The sequence below is a fragment of the Lissotriton helveticus genome, chromosome 6 (genome assembly GCF_964261635.1).
Source record: "Lissotriton helveticus chromosome 6, aLisHel1.1, whole genome shotgun sequence".
NCBI lineage: Eukaryota > Metazoa > Chordata > Amphibia > Caudata > Salamandridae > Lissotriton > Lissotriton helveticus.
The window spans coordinates 116724255-116739453 of NC_136067.1; the positions used below are offsets into that span (position 1 = coordinate 116724255).

Here is a 15199-nt window from a genome sequence, read left to right on the forward strand (position 1 = left end):
GGTCTGGTTGCTCCAGACTGGCCCTTGCTTCCCTTCATCAGAGAAGCACCTTGGACCCTCCTGGTCCACTCAAGACGCCATTTTAGGTCCACCGCGTGGGCCTTGCATTTGCCAAGACTTGTTGCCCAATCCTGGGTCCAGCGACGTCGACAGCAAGAACCTTCGTGGGACAGCTCGCACCTCCATCCTGGTCGCCGACAACGCCTCCTGGTCCGAGAGACTGCAGAGCCCAGCAGCGCCCACTCACCTGGCTGAGGTGGTCCGGTGCCATCCTGGTGCCCACTCAAATCACTGGCTAGTGATTCAGAACTTGGTCCCCTCTGCTTACAGGTTTCTTCTTCCCTGATCCAGGCTTGGATCACTCCGAACTTTCTTCACTGGCCGCCTGCCAGCAACTCTTTCTTCAGGCTCCTGGATCTTCAACGAGGGTTTCCGACGCAACTTCGACCCTATGCAGCCGCAGCCCCTGGGCTAGGTAACCTGAGTACTCCGGTGCTCCAGCATAGTCCAACACCCTAAGTGTTCGGATCCACTCCCGTTTTTGATCCACCTAGTCGGGTTCGCCCGAGAACAGTAACTTTGCAACTGCTAGCCTCCATAGACTTTTTCCCGCCTTACGCGTGAGAGTTCCCACTCTGCACACGACGTCCACAGGCCTCCTGCATCTAATCCCAGTGTTTAGAATTGTAGGCCTAGCGATTCCTAAGTCTAGAAACGTATTACTTACCTGCTAGCAAGTTCGCATTCCACTTACTGTGTATATGGTTTTTCGTGCCCCTAGGGCATTTGTGTAAATTGTGCGACTTAAAGTATTTTCTTAAGAGTTTTGTATTGTGCTTAGCTCCCTGACTCATAGAGTTTTCAGGGTAGACTTGTTAGAAATAAATATACATTTATTTTCATAACAACTTGTGTGGTGTCCTTTCACTTGGTGTTCAAGGGGTAATGTGATGGTAAAACAGCTGGCTTAACACGCCCTCTAGAGTCTTAGCCTTAGACTGCTCGTATCCATGCTACTAGGATAGCTGGTCTATAAGGTTGACTTACAACCAATCATCAATAAGGGTTGTTTGGACTGATACATAGTGATCACTAGAATAGTGAGCACTGCATATCAGGCCAACTTCTCACATACAGTATCAGCTTCTATATGGCATGTGTACATTCTGTTAGCGACACAGTTGTAAGATACGTGGAAAGTACGTATATTATTTGAGTTTCTGCTTCTGAAGTGATAAGGATTTTTTAACTGTTTTGGTTTTTTTGGTCTGGGTGTAAGGTGAGGCAGCATTTCTTATATCAGATGGAAGGGCGAGTGTTCCATATCTGGGGACCAAGGGACATACATTTGTAATGGGGTGTATTGAGGAGTTTTGTTTCTTAGGATCCTTACTTACCAGACAACTACATTGTGTGAGCGAGATCAGGGGTAATTAGGGTGAACAGCCCAATATCTGTGGCATTCGGTTTTGTAGGCAGAACGCACTTTAAGTGTAAGGTTTGGTAGCGAGTCTTTGTTAAACTGCGCAGGGTCTTACAACGTCTAACATGGGCTGGGAAACAACTCAGGGTCAGTTGGAAGACACTAACAAAACCCTATCTCCAGGGTGGGTTTGCTGCCCCTGACCTACAATTATATTACTATTGTGCACAAACACATCATGCACACTATTGGATACAACCACACTCCCATATCCCACATATTGCAGTAGAGAGGGACAGTGTTCATCCAAACCGACTTACGCACTACATATCAGACCCTATAAGTTGCTATCCCAAAGATACGATACAAACGGTCAAATGCACATCTAGGGCATGGCACACTCTAGCACTAAGAGCACAGAAACTACCTATATATGCTCCGGCGTTGCCACTGGCTAACCATCCCAAACTTTCAGTAACACAGGAAAAGAAAATGCAGATGGTACTAGGGGAAATGGGTTTATCGACCCTGGGTACTTTGTTTCCACACAAAGAATTTATCCTACACAATGATTCATCCCTTTGTGCACATCAAACGCCACTAAAGAGGTTTGCATATTTAAGGATACTGGCAGCAATCAAAGACTTGTATGATTCGTTCCCAGAAGAACCTACATCGCTGCACGCCCTACAAATATTATTGACCGCACCCACACGAACAAACCTGGTCATACTCCTATACACCGCTTCCCAGAAGGAACAAGTTTCAGGGCTTGATAGATCGCTCAAGAGATGGGAAAACCATATCTGAAGAAGACTGGAGCTATAGCTGTGCACAATTAGACTTACTTACATCAAATTGTAATCTAAAGATCATACATTTTAAATGTATCCATCAGACATATTATAGACGGGCTCAACTACACCGATACGGCCTTAAAGGGGACGACAAATGTCTGCGCTGTGCGGCACCTGGGGCTGACTTCTTACACATGGCCTGGGCATGTTCCAGTCTAAACAAGTATTGGCAAGCTATATTACAGATGCACCATCGAGCATGGTGAACGAACAACTTCCAAATGCACCATTGGTATGCCTGCTGGGAATTCGTAAACTCAAACAGGCCAAAAGATGTAAATTCCTGGCGGTGACTCTGCTACTCGCGAAAAGACGTGTAGTTATAAAGTGGGGTAGTAAACAACCTTCCCAGACTCAAGGATTGGATAGCTGACTTATTATATTGTAAGCAAACATTAGGGACATATGCGGAAGAAATCCCCCAAGCCTCCAGGCCTAAGGATTTCTGGCAACCACTAATGGACTATCTGCAACAAACCCAAGATGACTCTTGTTTACCAGTTGCGGAGGATTATATAGCTACGGAGGGGTGATGCATGTCATCGAGAATTATGTGAGACAGTAGTACCCATGTTCAGGTCAAGTCTGGGCATAGATGCGGAATGTGAGTTAAAGAACTGTGATCATCAGATGGTAATCATTTGTGTAAGGTATTATGTTATGTACCGTACAGTACAGTATATGCGTTATTTAAGTTGACTGTCATTGTATGCATGGAGGCATTATGACTTCTATGTAAAAATGGATGATGCATATATGATGTACATTATTGCTACTTGGTGGGAAAAGATAAAAAATAAAAAAAGGTTTGGTAGCGAGATACGGAGATGAACGATTTTGTCAGTTGTTTTCGTTTGGGCGATGAACCTGGCTGCAGAGTGGATGATGGCTTTGAGATTTTGGCAGCCTGGTTAGTAGGGCTATTCCATACTCTGTGGAGGGGATCACAAAGTCAGATATATGTTAGGGTAGCGTAAGTTGAAATCTGGCACATTTAGTGAGTTCAACAAGGTTCTGAACATTAGTTTTTATTCAGCAGCTTAGGGATCTGCTCAAACCCCCAGTTCCACATTTTTCTACACTGGTACCAACTTTGGTGATCGAGGCTGAGCAATTAAATCAACAAAACATTAAACGGCTTTGACCTTCACTGTCCCAACCCTGCCCTGCACACGCTCGACAATGCTCTGCACATGCTCCACTGCAGTGTGCACACGGCCTGCCAGATCCTGCACATGTTCTCTTAGGCTGATTGGAAGCCCGAGTGGAAAATGTATGAAGTTGTGTGGGATTTTGTGTCCCATACCAGTTGATGGAGGAAAAGGGGTCTGAGGATGCAGGAAAATACACTAGGAAAGTCACAAGGAGGCGATGGCCTCCTCCTGCTCAGTTGTCCATTGTAAGGTATGTATAACCCCCTCCTGTGCACACACATAAAAATGTGAGCTGTGAAAGCACTGGTGAGCAATAAAAGAGTACATACATTCTGCATCAGGTGCTAGTGGAGCTGTTTCAGCTCCACTTGAATGTATAAAAGGACATGCAATTAAAAACACTACTAGGAAATTGCTGCTTCTAATTAAAGGAGCCTTCGGCTCCTGATCTGGTGCTAATTTTTAACTGTGCCGGTGAGTCAAAGATGTTCAGGATTCCAAATATGATTTTTTTCCCCCAACTACTTATTCCACACTTAACAAGAAGGAAAGCAATGGTAAGCCTGTTCCACACTTTTAGGCCCCATTTACAAGCATTGTATTCATTAATAGTGCTATAGCGGAAGCCGCCACCTTGTGAACGCTGCAGTGAGCACCGTTAATTACCTTTAACATGAACCATAGATCTAAGGAAAGGATGTGTACGAATATTCTTTTTTGAAACCTAACTTGATACTTATTTTTGTAACTTTTTCTAGGTCACCTCCACTCACCCTGATTCAGCTCTCTGCAGGCAAGTTTTGTGAGACGCTGACACCTTCCAGAGGGGGCATCACCGGCTTCTTGACCAGTGACGCATCTTGTACTCAAAAGGCTGGAGACTCCTTGTCCTGCAGTTCTACCTCTACTGCAGCAGCTCACCTACCTGCGTCCATTGAACGTCCAAAAAAGCAGATGCCAAGTCCAAAACCACCCAGTGCAATCCAGGCAATGTTTGAAAGGGCTAAAGAAAAGAGGAAGTCATTTGATAATAAAAAAGCATCCCTTCCAGGCACTGGAACAGCACTATACTCTATGAACACTTTAAATCTCTCCACACCAGGCTCAGATCCTGAATCTAGTGAGAATGTTGCACCATCAGTGGAATTCCCTAGTGAGAATGGTTCATTTCAGGGCCCAGCTCCAGAATTACCTAAGAGGCCAAGCCTTGGAAATATCCATGAAACAAATCTCTCATCACAAAACAATCTTTCCATGCTTGAGTCCACGAGCTTCACATCTGATGATGAAACTGTGGATGAGAACAGTTTGGATTTCATTGAAACTGAAGATGTGGAATATAATTCAGCCAGTGAGGCAAAGGTTGTAGCTTCTCCTGATGTGGGTGACACTCAGGAATCCCCTTCGGATTGTGCGGTGTCCTTCAAGGTCTTGCCTCCTGTTGATGCAGAAGATCTGGTGCAGTGTGAAAAGTGCAGCGAGAAGGTCGTGGTTTGGGAGCTTCCCGAGCACATGGATTTCCATTTTGCCCTAGATCTCCAGAACTCCTTTTCTGTACCCAGCTCTTCCAGCATCACAGCCTCACCCAGTCCTGCGCTGTCCTCACCACTGAGAGGCAAGAGCAAGGCCAAGAGCACCCCGTCGTCTAGTGCCAAGCGCCCCAAACATGACGCCAACATGACCCTAGACTCTTTCTTTAAGAAGACTCCTCGATAGCTGCACCCTGAAGACGCGTGGGGCAGAGGGAGGATGTACGTTATGAACAATGGAAAGTGCAGGATGGGAACAATCGTAAGCTGGTATTAACGGATCATATATGCACACGTCATACTTTTCCTCTCAACCTGTATCGCCCTTATCTTGCAAAGAATCCCAAAAGGTCCAATTGCGGGCCAGAGCTCAAATAGATATTTCAGTCCTTTCATTTATTGCACCTGGCAAGAAGTGGATCTGGTGTGATGGATGGTTCAGTGTAGTTCTGCTCATGAACCGACAAGAATTGTTTTCATGTAGGTATTTGCAAAGTCCGTTATACGGTAGCGCGTCTTGGGGTGTGCAAGTTCAAGGTTGATTGGTGAACTGGTGTGATTTAAAGATGCTCAAAAGCGGCATCAACCTGGGCATGCCTTTGTAATAACTGGGTCCAGCTTTTTGGCATTTTCTTTCCACGGTTTACTAAATACGCCTTGATGATCTAGGAAGCCACTGACATACTATAAAACATTCACTGCAACCAGCATACACATTGCTTGCAGCTCTGCACTACATGTACACAACAGTACACCCCTGTGGAAGAAGGATTCCAAGCACTGCTTGCTTACCTCAGCAGGAATCGGTGGCAACCTGCCATTCTGGGCACCAGTGGCCAAGGTTGGGATTTTGTAGCTCATTCTCTTCTGTGAGGAACCAACCACTTGATCTTCCGTACAGTATCTCACAGCAGAGTTTTAATATATGTATAATCCAGTTTGCTTCACGTCTGCTTTTTATGCCTGGGGAGGTTTTATGAGGCTGCGGCTTTGTGAAAGCATTTGGACCTTTAGCTTGTGTGCAAGATGTTTGTCAGCAATAGAATCCTTATTTAGTTGAGATGTTTCCGTTTGACTGCATGCTGTTCAGATGCCGTAGGTGTCTTATCCCATGGTAAGCCTATTTCTCCTTTAGAGGGGTCCAGGATTGGGTACACTGTACCAAAGCCATAACCACATATGAGTGAGGTGTATCAGCAGGACTCTATGGAGTCTTAATGGCATTACTAGACATTATTGACATGCTCCTGTAGCACACTGTTGATCAGAGCTTGGTTAGCAGGAAGGATTTGGGCTTACATGGCAAAATTGTGCAAGGAGCTACCGATTCCTAGTTCTGTGCAGCAATGAGAGAAATGGGCAAAGGGGAGGCAGTATGACCATGTCATAGAGAAAGATGTACTCCGCTCTTTACATTCACAGGCATCTAGTTCTAGTTTACATTTTCACAGGCAGTACATTACGTCTGTAGTGTTCCTGGTGCTGCAGCAGAATAGAGGAGCCTGTTGAGATCACCGAATGGTAGCCATCTCCGTGCCGCGGGTCTCCCCTGAGCTGTTAGTGGGGCTCCGTAAGTGCCCAGGTATGCAGGAATAACTTTGCAGGTCACATTGGAAAGAGCGTGAGCCCTGGATTCAAGTAGCAGTGGTTTCTACAAATATGTTTCTTGTTTGATCCCATTGTGACGGTGCCTTTTACCCTAAATGTGACAGTCTTAGCACACAGCCGTAGGCTTAAGATCGTATGTTTCAGATGAATGTCGTTCACACATCATGCATTCCCTCTTTTCACTTCTCCTGGCCTCCCCATCTCAATTATGGACTCATGGGATACTATTATTCTCCAAGGTTCTCAGTATTGGTCTTTGTTTACATAGTCTGTTTAGTCTTGTCTGAAACGTACACAAACTGTAAGTGCTTAACCCCAAATTTGCCCAATTTCCAAACACATATTCTGTCACAGTCTAATCGTTTTCCCCTAAGAAGTCATGAATGCTTCACCTAAAAACCTATAAACATTAATTCATAATGATAAATCAACTGAAAGAAGCCCAAACTATCAGAGAGATGTGTCAAAAGCAGCAGAAATGTTGTCAAATCTCTGCTGTGAAAAAGTTAAAATCTTGAAAGGTTTAAGAATTTTGCAGAAATTATGGCAAAGTATATTTCTCACTTCAGTGTAAATAATAATAAAACAAAGTATAGCACACTGCCCTCTGTATTTGCAGTTTTTCTGGCCTAGACCATCCACAAGCACTCAATGTTCCACCCACACTGGACAAAGAGAATAAAAAACCCTGAATGTTTTCGAAAGCAAACCACGTTGAAAAATGAAGGGCTTGTCTCTACCCCTCCCCATCCCGTTTCAGCTGCTGTTTGTCCATCCTGATGTCTGTTCCCTCAACTGTCTCTCAGCCCCTTTATATCCTGATCTAGGTGCTCTCCTTCCTTCCATACTTCACTGCAGCCTTCATTTGCAGGGCTTGCAAGTGCTTCCTCTGAGGGACCTGGTTCTGATGCATCCCTGCCAAGGCTTGGTATGCAGGTGGGCACTGCTCACCACAGCATACAATTCTACTGGCCAATCATTGAAGGACGTTAGTATCTCAGTTACTGCCAGCATTGTTACCAGCCAATGCTGCTGCTAGCTGCGTCTGTAGTCCTCCCCCTCTTTCTTAAGATGCTCCATATTTTCTCTCAGCCTGTTAATTCAGCTAGAGAGAGAGACAGTGACCGGTTGGTATTTGTTAGACTTAAAATTGTAGTACCTGGGGCACTCCAAAATTCCAACGGCGGTGCCTCTAGGCGGGCAGAGGAGCGTCGTCCCCTCTGCTGCGAGTGCAGAAAACATTAAATATAAACAAGCATTGAAAATGCAATAGGTCTCGCAATAGAAGAGTTTGACATTTTTCGTTTTGCATATAGATGAGTGGCGTTGCGTGGATGAGTGGCGTTGCGTGGATGAGTGGCGTTGCGTGGGTGAGTGGCGTTGCGTGGGTGAGTGGCGTTGCGTGGGTGAGTGGCGTTGCGTGGGTGAGTGGCGTTGCGTGGGTGAGTGGCGTTGCGTGGATGAGCGGCGTTGCGTGGCTGAGCGGCGTTGCGTGGCTGAGTGGCGTTGCGTGGCTGAGTGGCGTTGCGTGGCTGAGTGGCGTTGCGTGGGTGAGTGGCGTTGCGTGGGTGAGTGGCGTTGCGTGGGTGAGTGGCGTTGCGTGGGTGAGTGGCGTTGCGTGGGTGTGTGGCGTTGCGTGTGTGTGTGGCGTTGCGTGTGTGTGTGGCGTTGCGTGTGTGTGGCGTTGCGTGGGTGAGTTGCGTGGGTGAGTGGCGTTGCGTGGGTGAGTGGCGTTGCGTGGGTGAGTGGCATTGCGTGGGTGAGTGGCGTTGCGTGGGTGAGTGGCGTTGCGTGGGTGAGTGGCGTTGCGTGGGTGAGTGGCGTTGCGTGGGTGAGTGGCGTTGCGTGGGTGAGTGGCGTTGCGTGTGTGAGTGGCGTTGCGTGTGTGAGTGGCGTTGCGTGTGTGAGTGGCGTTGCGTGTGTGTGTGGCGTTGCGTGTGTGTGTGGCGTTGCGTGGCTGAGTGGCGTTGCGTGGGTGAGTGGCGTTGCGTGGGTGAGTGGCGTTGCGTGGGTGAGTGGCGTTGCGTGGGTGAGTGGCGTTGCGTGGGTGAGTGGCGTTGCGTGGGTGAGTGGCGTTGCGTGGGTGAGTGGCGTTGCGTGTGTGAGTGGCGTTGCGTGTGTGAGTGGCGTTGCGTGTGTGAGTGGCGTTGCGTGTGTGAGTGGCGTTGCGTGGCTGAGTGGCGTTGCGTGGCTGAGTGGCGTTGCGTGGCTGAGTGGCGTTGCGTGGCTGAGTGGCGTTGCGTGGCTGAGTGGCGTTGCGTGGTTGAGTGGCGTTGCGTGGTTGAGTGGCGTTGCATGTGTGAGTGGCGTTGCATGTGTGAGTGGCGTTGCATGTGTGAGTGGCGTTGCGTGTGTGTGTGGCGTTGCGTGTGTGTGTGGCGTTGCGTGTGTGTGTGGCGTTGCGTGTGTGGCGTGGCTGAGTGGCGTTGCGTGGCTGAGTGGCGTTGCGTGGTTGAGTGGCGTTGCGTGGTTGAGTGGCGTTGCGTGGTTGAGTGGCGTTGCATGTGTGAGTGGCGTTGCATGTGTGTGTGGCGTTGCGTGTGTGTGTGGCGTTGCGTGTGTGTGTGGCGTTGCGTGTGTGGCGTTGCGTGTGTGGCGTTGCGTGTGTGAGTGGCGTTGCGTGTGTGAGTGGCGTTGCGTGTGTGAGTGGCGTTGCGTGTGTGAGTTGGGTTGCGTGGGTGAGTGGCGTTGCGTGGGTGAGTGGCGTTGCGTGGGTGAGTGGCGTTGCATGGGTGAGTGGCGTTGCGTGGGTGAGTGATTGGTTAGCTGTTGCTTATGCGACGTATAGCACTTAATACTAAAGTAGGCAGACCTTCTTAGCCTTTGTGAGAATAATAGCAAAATAAAAATAAAAACCAGATCAAGTCAAGGACGCAAACGGCACCATGCTATTGTTTATTTACTCAGATGATTTGCATAAAAATGTAACTTGTGAGCACGTTTCTCTAACTCTCCAATAATCCCATTACAACACTTTGTACAAATGAGATTGGGACTCATCCTTCCGAAGTCGAGAAAAATGTGCAACGCTGTGTTGAAGTTAATTTTTTAAATTAACAAAATGCAAATAATGTGGAGAGATTTCAAGTGATTCAGGAATGGGCGCCCTTGTAAAGAGAAAGTACGGCCGGCCTGGGCAGTGATAGGGGAGGAGGGAGGAGAAATGCGAGTCACGGCAGCAGCAGCCTTTGATGTGCCTGCCGGCCGGCCGTGAATAATTAGGGGGTGAGAAATGCGCTCGGAGGGCTGCCTTTGATGTGGTAATGCGAGGCAGGCAGGCAGGCGGCTGGTGGCATTGTGCACGCGCTTTTTAGGGCTTGCGCAAGCGCAATGACCTAAAAAGCACATGCACTTGAAGGAATCGCCAGTGGAATCGCCAGTGGATAAACACTGGATAAGCCCCTATAGAGCTTCGCCAGCTATGCGCTGAAGCGCATCAGCAGGCGAGCCCTAAAAATGGTAATAAAAACAAATGTATTACCATTTTATTTTTCATTCTGGCAGCAGCCGACCGAGTCTGAGCACGCAGGAACAGTGTGCATTTCAGTTTAAAGTTTGCATGTCACTTTGGCTGTCTGTCTTGTGACTGCCAGCCTGACATGCACACTAAACACTCCAACCCGAGCTGTCTTCGAAAGCTGGGTGGAGAACAAGCACAGCCCAGAGCTTGAAGGAGCGTCGAACCAGCGCACTCAAACCAATCCTGTTACTTCTCTCATGCTGCCTAAGCAGCACGAAAGCAGCGCCTTGATTGGCAGAGGGGAGCTGGATGCTGCTCTGGGAGCCAGTACCAAGTTTGTGGCAGTGAGTAAGGAAATCTTTTATTTTTTTTATTGCAGTGCCTTCGGTATCCAACCAGAGCTCATAGTCGTGCAAAAAAAAAACCTCAACCCCTCAGCGTTACTGCTGTGGGTATGAGGGAAGGCGGTGTGTTTTCACTCTGTCTGACGGTGGTCAGGATTGCGCGGGTGCACTTTAGGCCATGCGCACCCCCTTTTTTTTTTTTTCATACCTCCAAAACACTGATGTGGAATTTCAGCATGCTAAGTGCAACACCCAAACCCTGGCTGAACATATGTTTTCAAGAAAGTATCAACTCTATCAGGCTGTAACCTGCAGAAATGTATAACTGTAGGAGAGAACCAAACTGATTTTGCGATTAGGCAGACCTTGTATGAGGCTGAAATCCATAGCTGCCAAGGTAAAATTCATAACATCAAGAATTTAAAAAAACAAAAAACTTCGAGCTCGGCCAGCCTCCACCCTATCAAACGAAATGGTGGCTATAGCGGTTAGGGGGCTGTTGTTGAGTCATGCACCAACAAGAAAGGTGAAACCGGCTCCCTTCCAGACCCTTCCATATGATACGTGGAAGAAAGGACATTTTCATAGTTACAAATATTATTGCTCAGATTATTTATCGGTAAACTTCATTACTCTGAGTTCTTGTCTTCCTCCACACAGTTCTGACATGGCGAGCGATAGTCTTCTGTTTGCAGATCTCCCTTATACAAAGAAAAGAGCCCATCACCCCTCCTAATATGACCTACTCTAACACTTCCTGTGTCAGGCTACTTAGGGGGGGCGGCGAAGTAAAAGCGCTTCCTGTAAACGAAGCAAGATAACATCAGATAAGTTGCAAATGTATTCCTCATCGCGTCGAAGGAGGAGGGACTGTGAAGAGGAAAACTGAGATTCAAAGCAATGACGCTTATCGCGAAGTAATCTGAGCATGACCTCCTTGCAGTCCGCATTATATTGTCCCAAGTGAATAATGAATGATCTTTCTAATGCTACATCCAATGCATTTATTTGAAATAAAGTAGTAACAGGTGGCAGCAGGGGTTTGCTTCTGAGTTGAGGCTTGCCCATGTGAAGGTAGATGTGCATTCTAAAGGGTTTGTGTTGGAACTTATGTGCGAGATTACAACTAAAAATACCATCAGAGTTTTGGAGGAAGCATTCAGAGAGGAAGGTTACCCAGAGAAGTTGAGATAATGGGACCCAACTAACGTCGGTGGAAATGACGAAATACTTACATTTTTGTGGCATCTTACTCTCCCGGACCTAGCAGTACAAGCCAATGGCGTTGATGAAAGGACTAACCGCATGATGAAGTGGGTGATTCAAGTGGCAGTTGACAGGAGAGGTGATGTTAGGGTTATGGTGGGTGATTTGGTATGGGCATATCACATCACAGCGACCATTGTCAAAAAGAATTCAGTTCTGCGTAATGAGGGGATGGAAGGCAAATACAAGGATGTCACCCGCATGGATGAGCGTTTTGACGAGCCAAGATTATGGGAGTGATTGCAAATCTAATGAGAAAAGTGACCGGAGGATAAAGGTGGGGGATTTCGTGAAAGTGACGCAAGGACGTATTAAAGGTGGTCGCACAAAGTTTGAAGTTCCATTTGAGATGTGCACGGTTTGTTGTCTTAGAGAATGGGGAGAGATGGAACATGAGGAGAGTAGCATTGTATGAGAAAGGAACTGATGCCTAGACAGAAGTCGTGGAGAGCTGCAGCAGCTTCATGATGATGGTGATGTTTTGGGAAAGAAGGCCCAAGGGTCTGGCGAAGATGATGCGAGTGGTGCATGGAGCATCTTAGGGTGCCAAGGCTTAGGGTACCACCAAGATATCTAAATGACTATATCTGCAGTGTGTAACATTGTTTTTATGTATCTTTGTATATGTTTAATTCCTGTAAAAAGTGTTATTTCTGTGAAGAGAACATGTGTTGTATCTGTGTAATTTGTTCATTTATGGTAAAACTACTTGTACCTTCAAACTAGAATGTTATAGTGCTTGTGTTCTAGCATTTTGTTGTACTGTGACTCTGCTGGGGTCTCTCTGGAGTCAGTTGTTGGCTGGTTGGAGAGGAAGCATGAACTGCAGTCACTTGTGTCCCAATAAAGTGCCTATTTAATCCTCTACAGGCTGCTCCAGGTGTATCACAAGATGCCACTTCAAAATATTTTGACCCTGTGCTCCCCAGTCGCCATCGGGGTGAGTGCTATGTCGAATGAACTGCTTGAAAGTGAAAATGCTCACGATCTGGCGCAGAGGCAGGCCACGATCGCTGGCCTATCTGCTGAATTGAAATCGAACAATAATAAACCAGCAACAGCTGCTTACCTGTTTCACGAGGTGTGCTCGCGGTGCAGAAAATTAAAAACAGTCCATGCCTCTCCTTTGTCTTGCCTAAGTAGCCTAGCAGAAGAAGTATTCTCGTTGGCCATGTAAGGAGGGGTGAAGGACATTTTCCTTTGTACAAGGGTCGTCTGCATTAGGAGACTATTGCTTACCACGACAGGAGGGTGAGGTGATCATGTAGCTGCTATGTAGTAAAAGACATACCCTGAGCATCGCCTTTTGACTTAGTGAGTAGTGAAGTTAAATCTCATGGAAAACAAAGGTATATGCAGAAGGTAAAGTTAGTCAAGAGTTTATTAACTGACTTGAATACACCCTTATGTCCTTCACGAAGGAGAACAAGACAGGGAAATAGCTGCTAGTCTCTTCTCTGAAAATACTGATGGTTCGGATGCTTCTTTCCAGTCCAACATTAAACATAATAAGTAACATTGGAGTCAATCGAGGTAATAGTGCTTACAAAGAGATCTCTTCTATTTCAAACATGCATTCACTTCCAGCAGAAGCAATACTGTACATGGGCCAATAAGCGCTATGAAGGCGGTGCTAGGTGGGGTCTGTGAAATACTGGGGGGTGTCTACGGATCGCCAGCTAGAATGCACCTGGGAGGAGTGCATACTGCACCTCTACCCTAGGGGTCAGAGACTGAGGGCAACTTCTCGTTTCCTGGACCTAGGTATGCTAACTGCAAAACGTCTGCTAACCAGTAGATGGAAAAGACCAGACCCGCCGACAATACCAGTATGGACGCAATTGTTCTTAGTATGGGCTAGGGCAGAGGGTAAGGCGCTTCATGTGGAAGACACCCGAGGCCTCCGCAAGGTGCCTATAGCGATGCAGTGGGAGGTCCTGGTGCAGGAATTATATGGGTTACTGGAGGATTGCGACAGGGACCCAATATCCACCTCCTCCAGAACCGTCACATTAGATGCGGGTGTGCAAGCAGTCATTCCAGCCAGTAATTAATAGAGTGGTAGCACATCACCAGGCACCCAAGCATTCCATGACATCACCACACATTCCAGCACTCATCCTGGCTGAGCAGTAGGGAAGATGTGACTAAGAAACCGGTCCTTGGATGCTTGATTCCGGTCTGGGAAAGACATGGCTTGGTAGTTCGGACTGGACTGTTCCCATGAGGCACAGGGTCAGAGCTGATTTGCATATAGCCAGTGTCTAACCCAGGGTGGTGTGGAGTGCAAGAACACGATGGATTTAGGCCCAGATCCTTGTACTGGGGTGAATGTATGACATTGTTCTACATTCTGTCCATCAACTGTGTTTTTTGCAATTTCAACAAGAGAAAGGAGAGGCAACAATCGAGTCACAACAGTAGGGCTTCCCCTCCGCTATGTATCTATAACTGGTCCCCCGAGCTCCTACAATTGTGGAATTATTGTTGGGTAGGAGTAACCATGGAGCGACTTGAGCCTAGACAATACGAACGCATACATATGCAGCACTTACTCAAAACCGCACAGTGGTGACACTGTAACAGTGGAAACGTAGTAGAAATGTATTGTATAGGAAAAGTCACACCTGTAATGCTGCTATAGCACTGTGTACATGTAGGGAGACACAAAAAGAATAGTACGAACATAATAGAATGTTCAGCTGTCATTTTTATCTATGTTCGAATCTGTTGCACAATCTTTAACCACCAGTACGAACAAATTCAGGCTGATAGTGCCCAGCACTACTTAACTGCAAACTCATTGAAGTAATACACAAAGGGTGCAGCGGGTAAACACGAACTGAAATATACGATTGTGAGTAATGCTTGAACAACAAAACTGCTCAACGCCTTGTACAAGTATGCAAATGTTATTTATATAAAATGTAAGCAAATGCTTCAATAAACAGATGTTTAAAAAAAAACGAAGGCGGTGCTGGAGCCAGGCCCAAGTGCAAGATGGACGCTTCCTGGGACCTAATGGCATTCCAAAAGTCTACAGTTCATTTTACTGTACCAAAACCTCCAGTTCCAGACTAGATACCAATGTGGGTGGCAGAGACGGTGCAGAATCATTTTTATGTACCTGACCACAGATCCAAGACTCTGGATGTGCCACTGCGGCCTAGTGCCGAAGAGGGATCGGATGAAGCTTCCACAGGAGCAGTGGAGAGACCCTGTGCTGCAGGAATCAAGCATAGAACCTACATCCTGGGCCCCCAGGCCGATCGCAGCAGTGTGAGAGAAGTGTGTGACCCTTGGCAGGTGCTAACTTTACCAAGTCCTATGGAATTAAAAGAGTGGAGTAGCAAATGGGTATCTGGGACGAGTCGGCTCAGGCTGCTTTCTAGGGAGGAGAGGGGCGCCCTGAAATGCAAATGCAGGCAAAGAGGAGGCATAAGACACTTACATAAGGAACTGCCTTGGATCCAGTCATTCTGTCCTGATTCAAACCATTGCAGGTGACTTGACTCTTAAGTGTTTGCAGCAATCTCCCCTCAACAGTATAAGCAGCAT

General features: G+C 47.0%; 1 protein-coding gene across 5 annotated transcripts in view; it reads left to right on the plus strand.

Annotated features, from left to right (window-relative positions):
• POLH (DNA polymerase eta) overlaps positions 1-7171 on the plus strand; it is a 100075-nt gene extending 92904 nt beyond the window's left edge. For 2 of the 5 annotated variants that reach the window (XM_078647465.1, XM_078647464.1), the window contains exon 12: positions 4193-7171. In XM_078647465.1, coding sequence (XP_078503591.1) covers positions 4193-5150 — 958 coding nt within the window. In that variant the 3' untranslated portion in view covers positions 5151-7171. Of the gene's footprint in view, positions 1-1279; positions 1359-4192 lie in introns of those variants that run through there. The other 3 variants (XM_078647466.1, XM_078647468.1, XM_078647467.1) reach the window with 3 other exon arrangements.
• The last annotated feature ends 8028 nt before the right edge of the window (positions 7172-15199 follow it).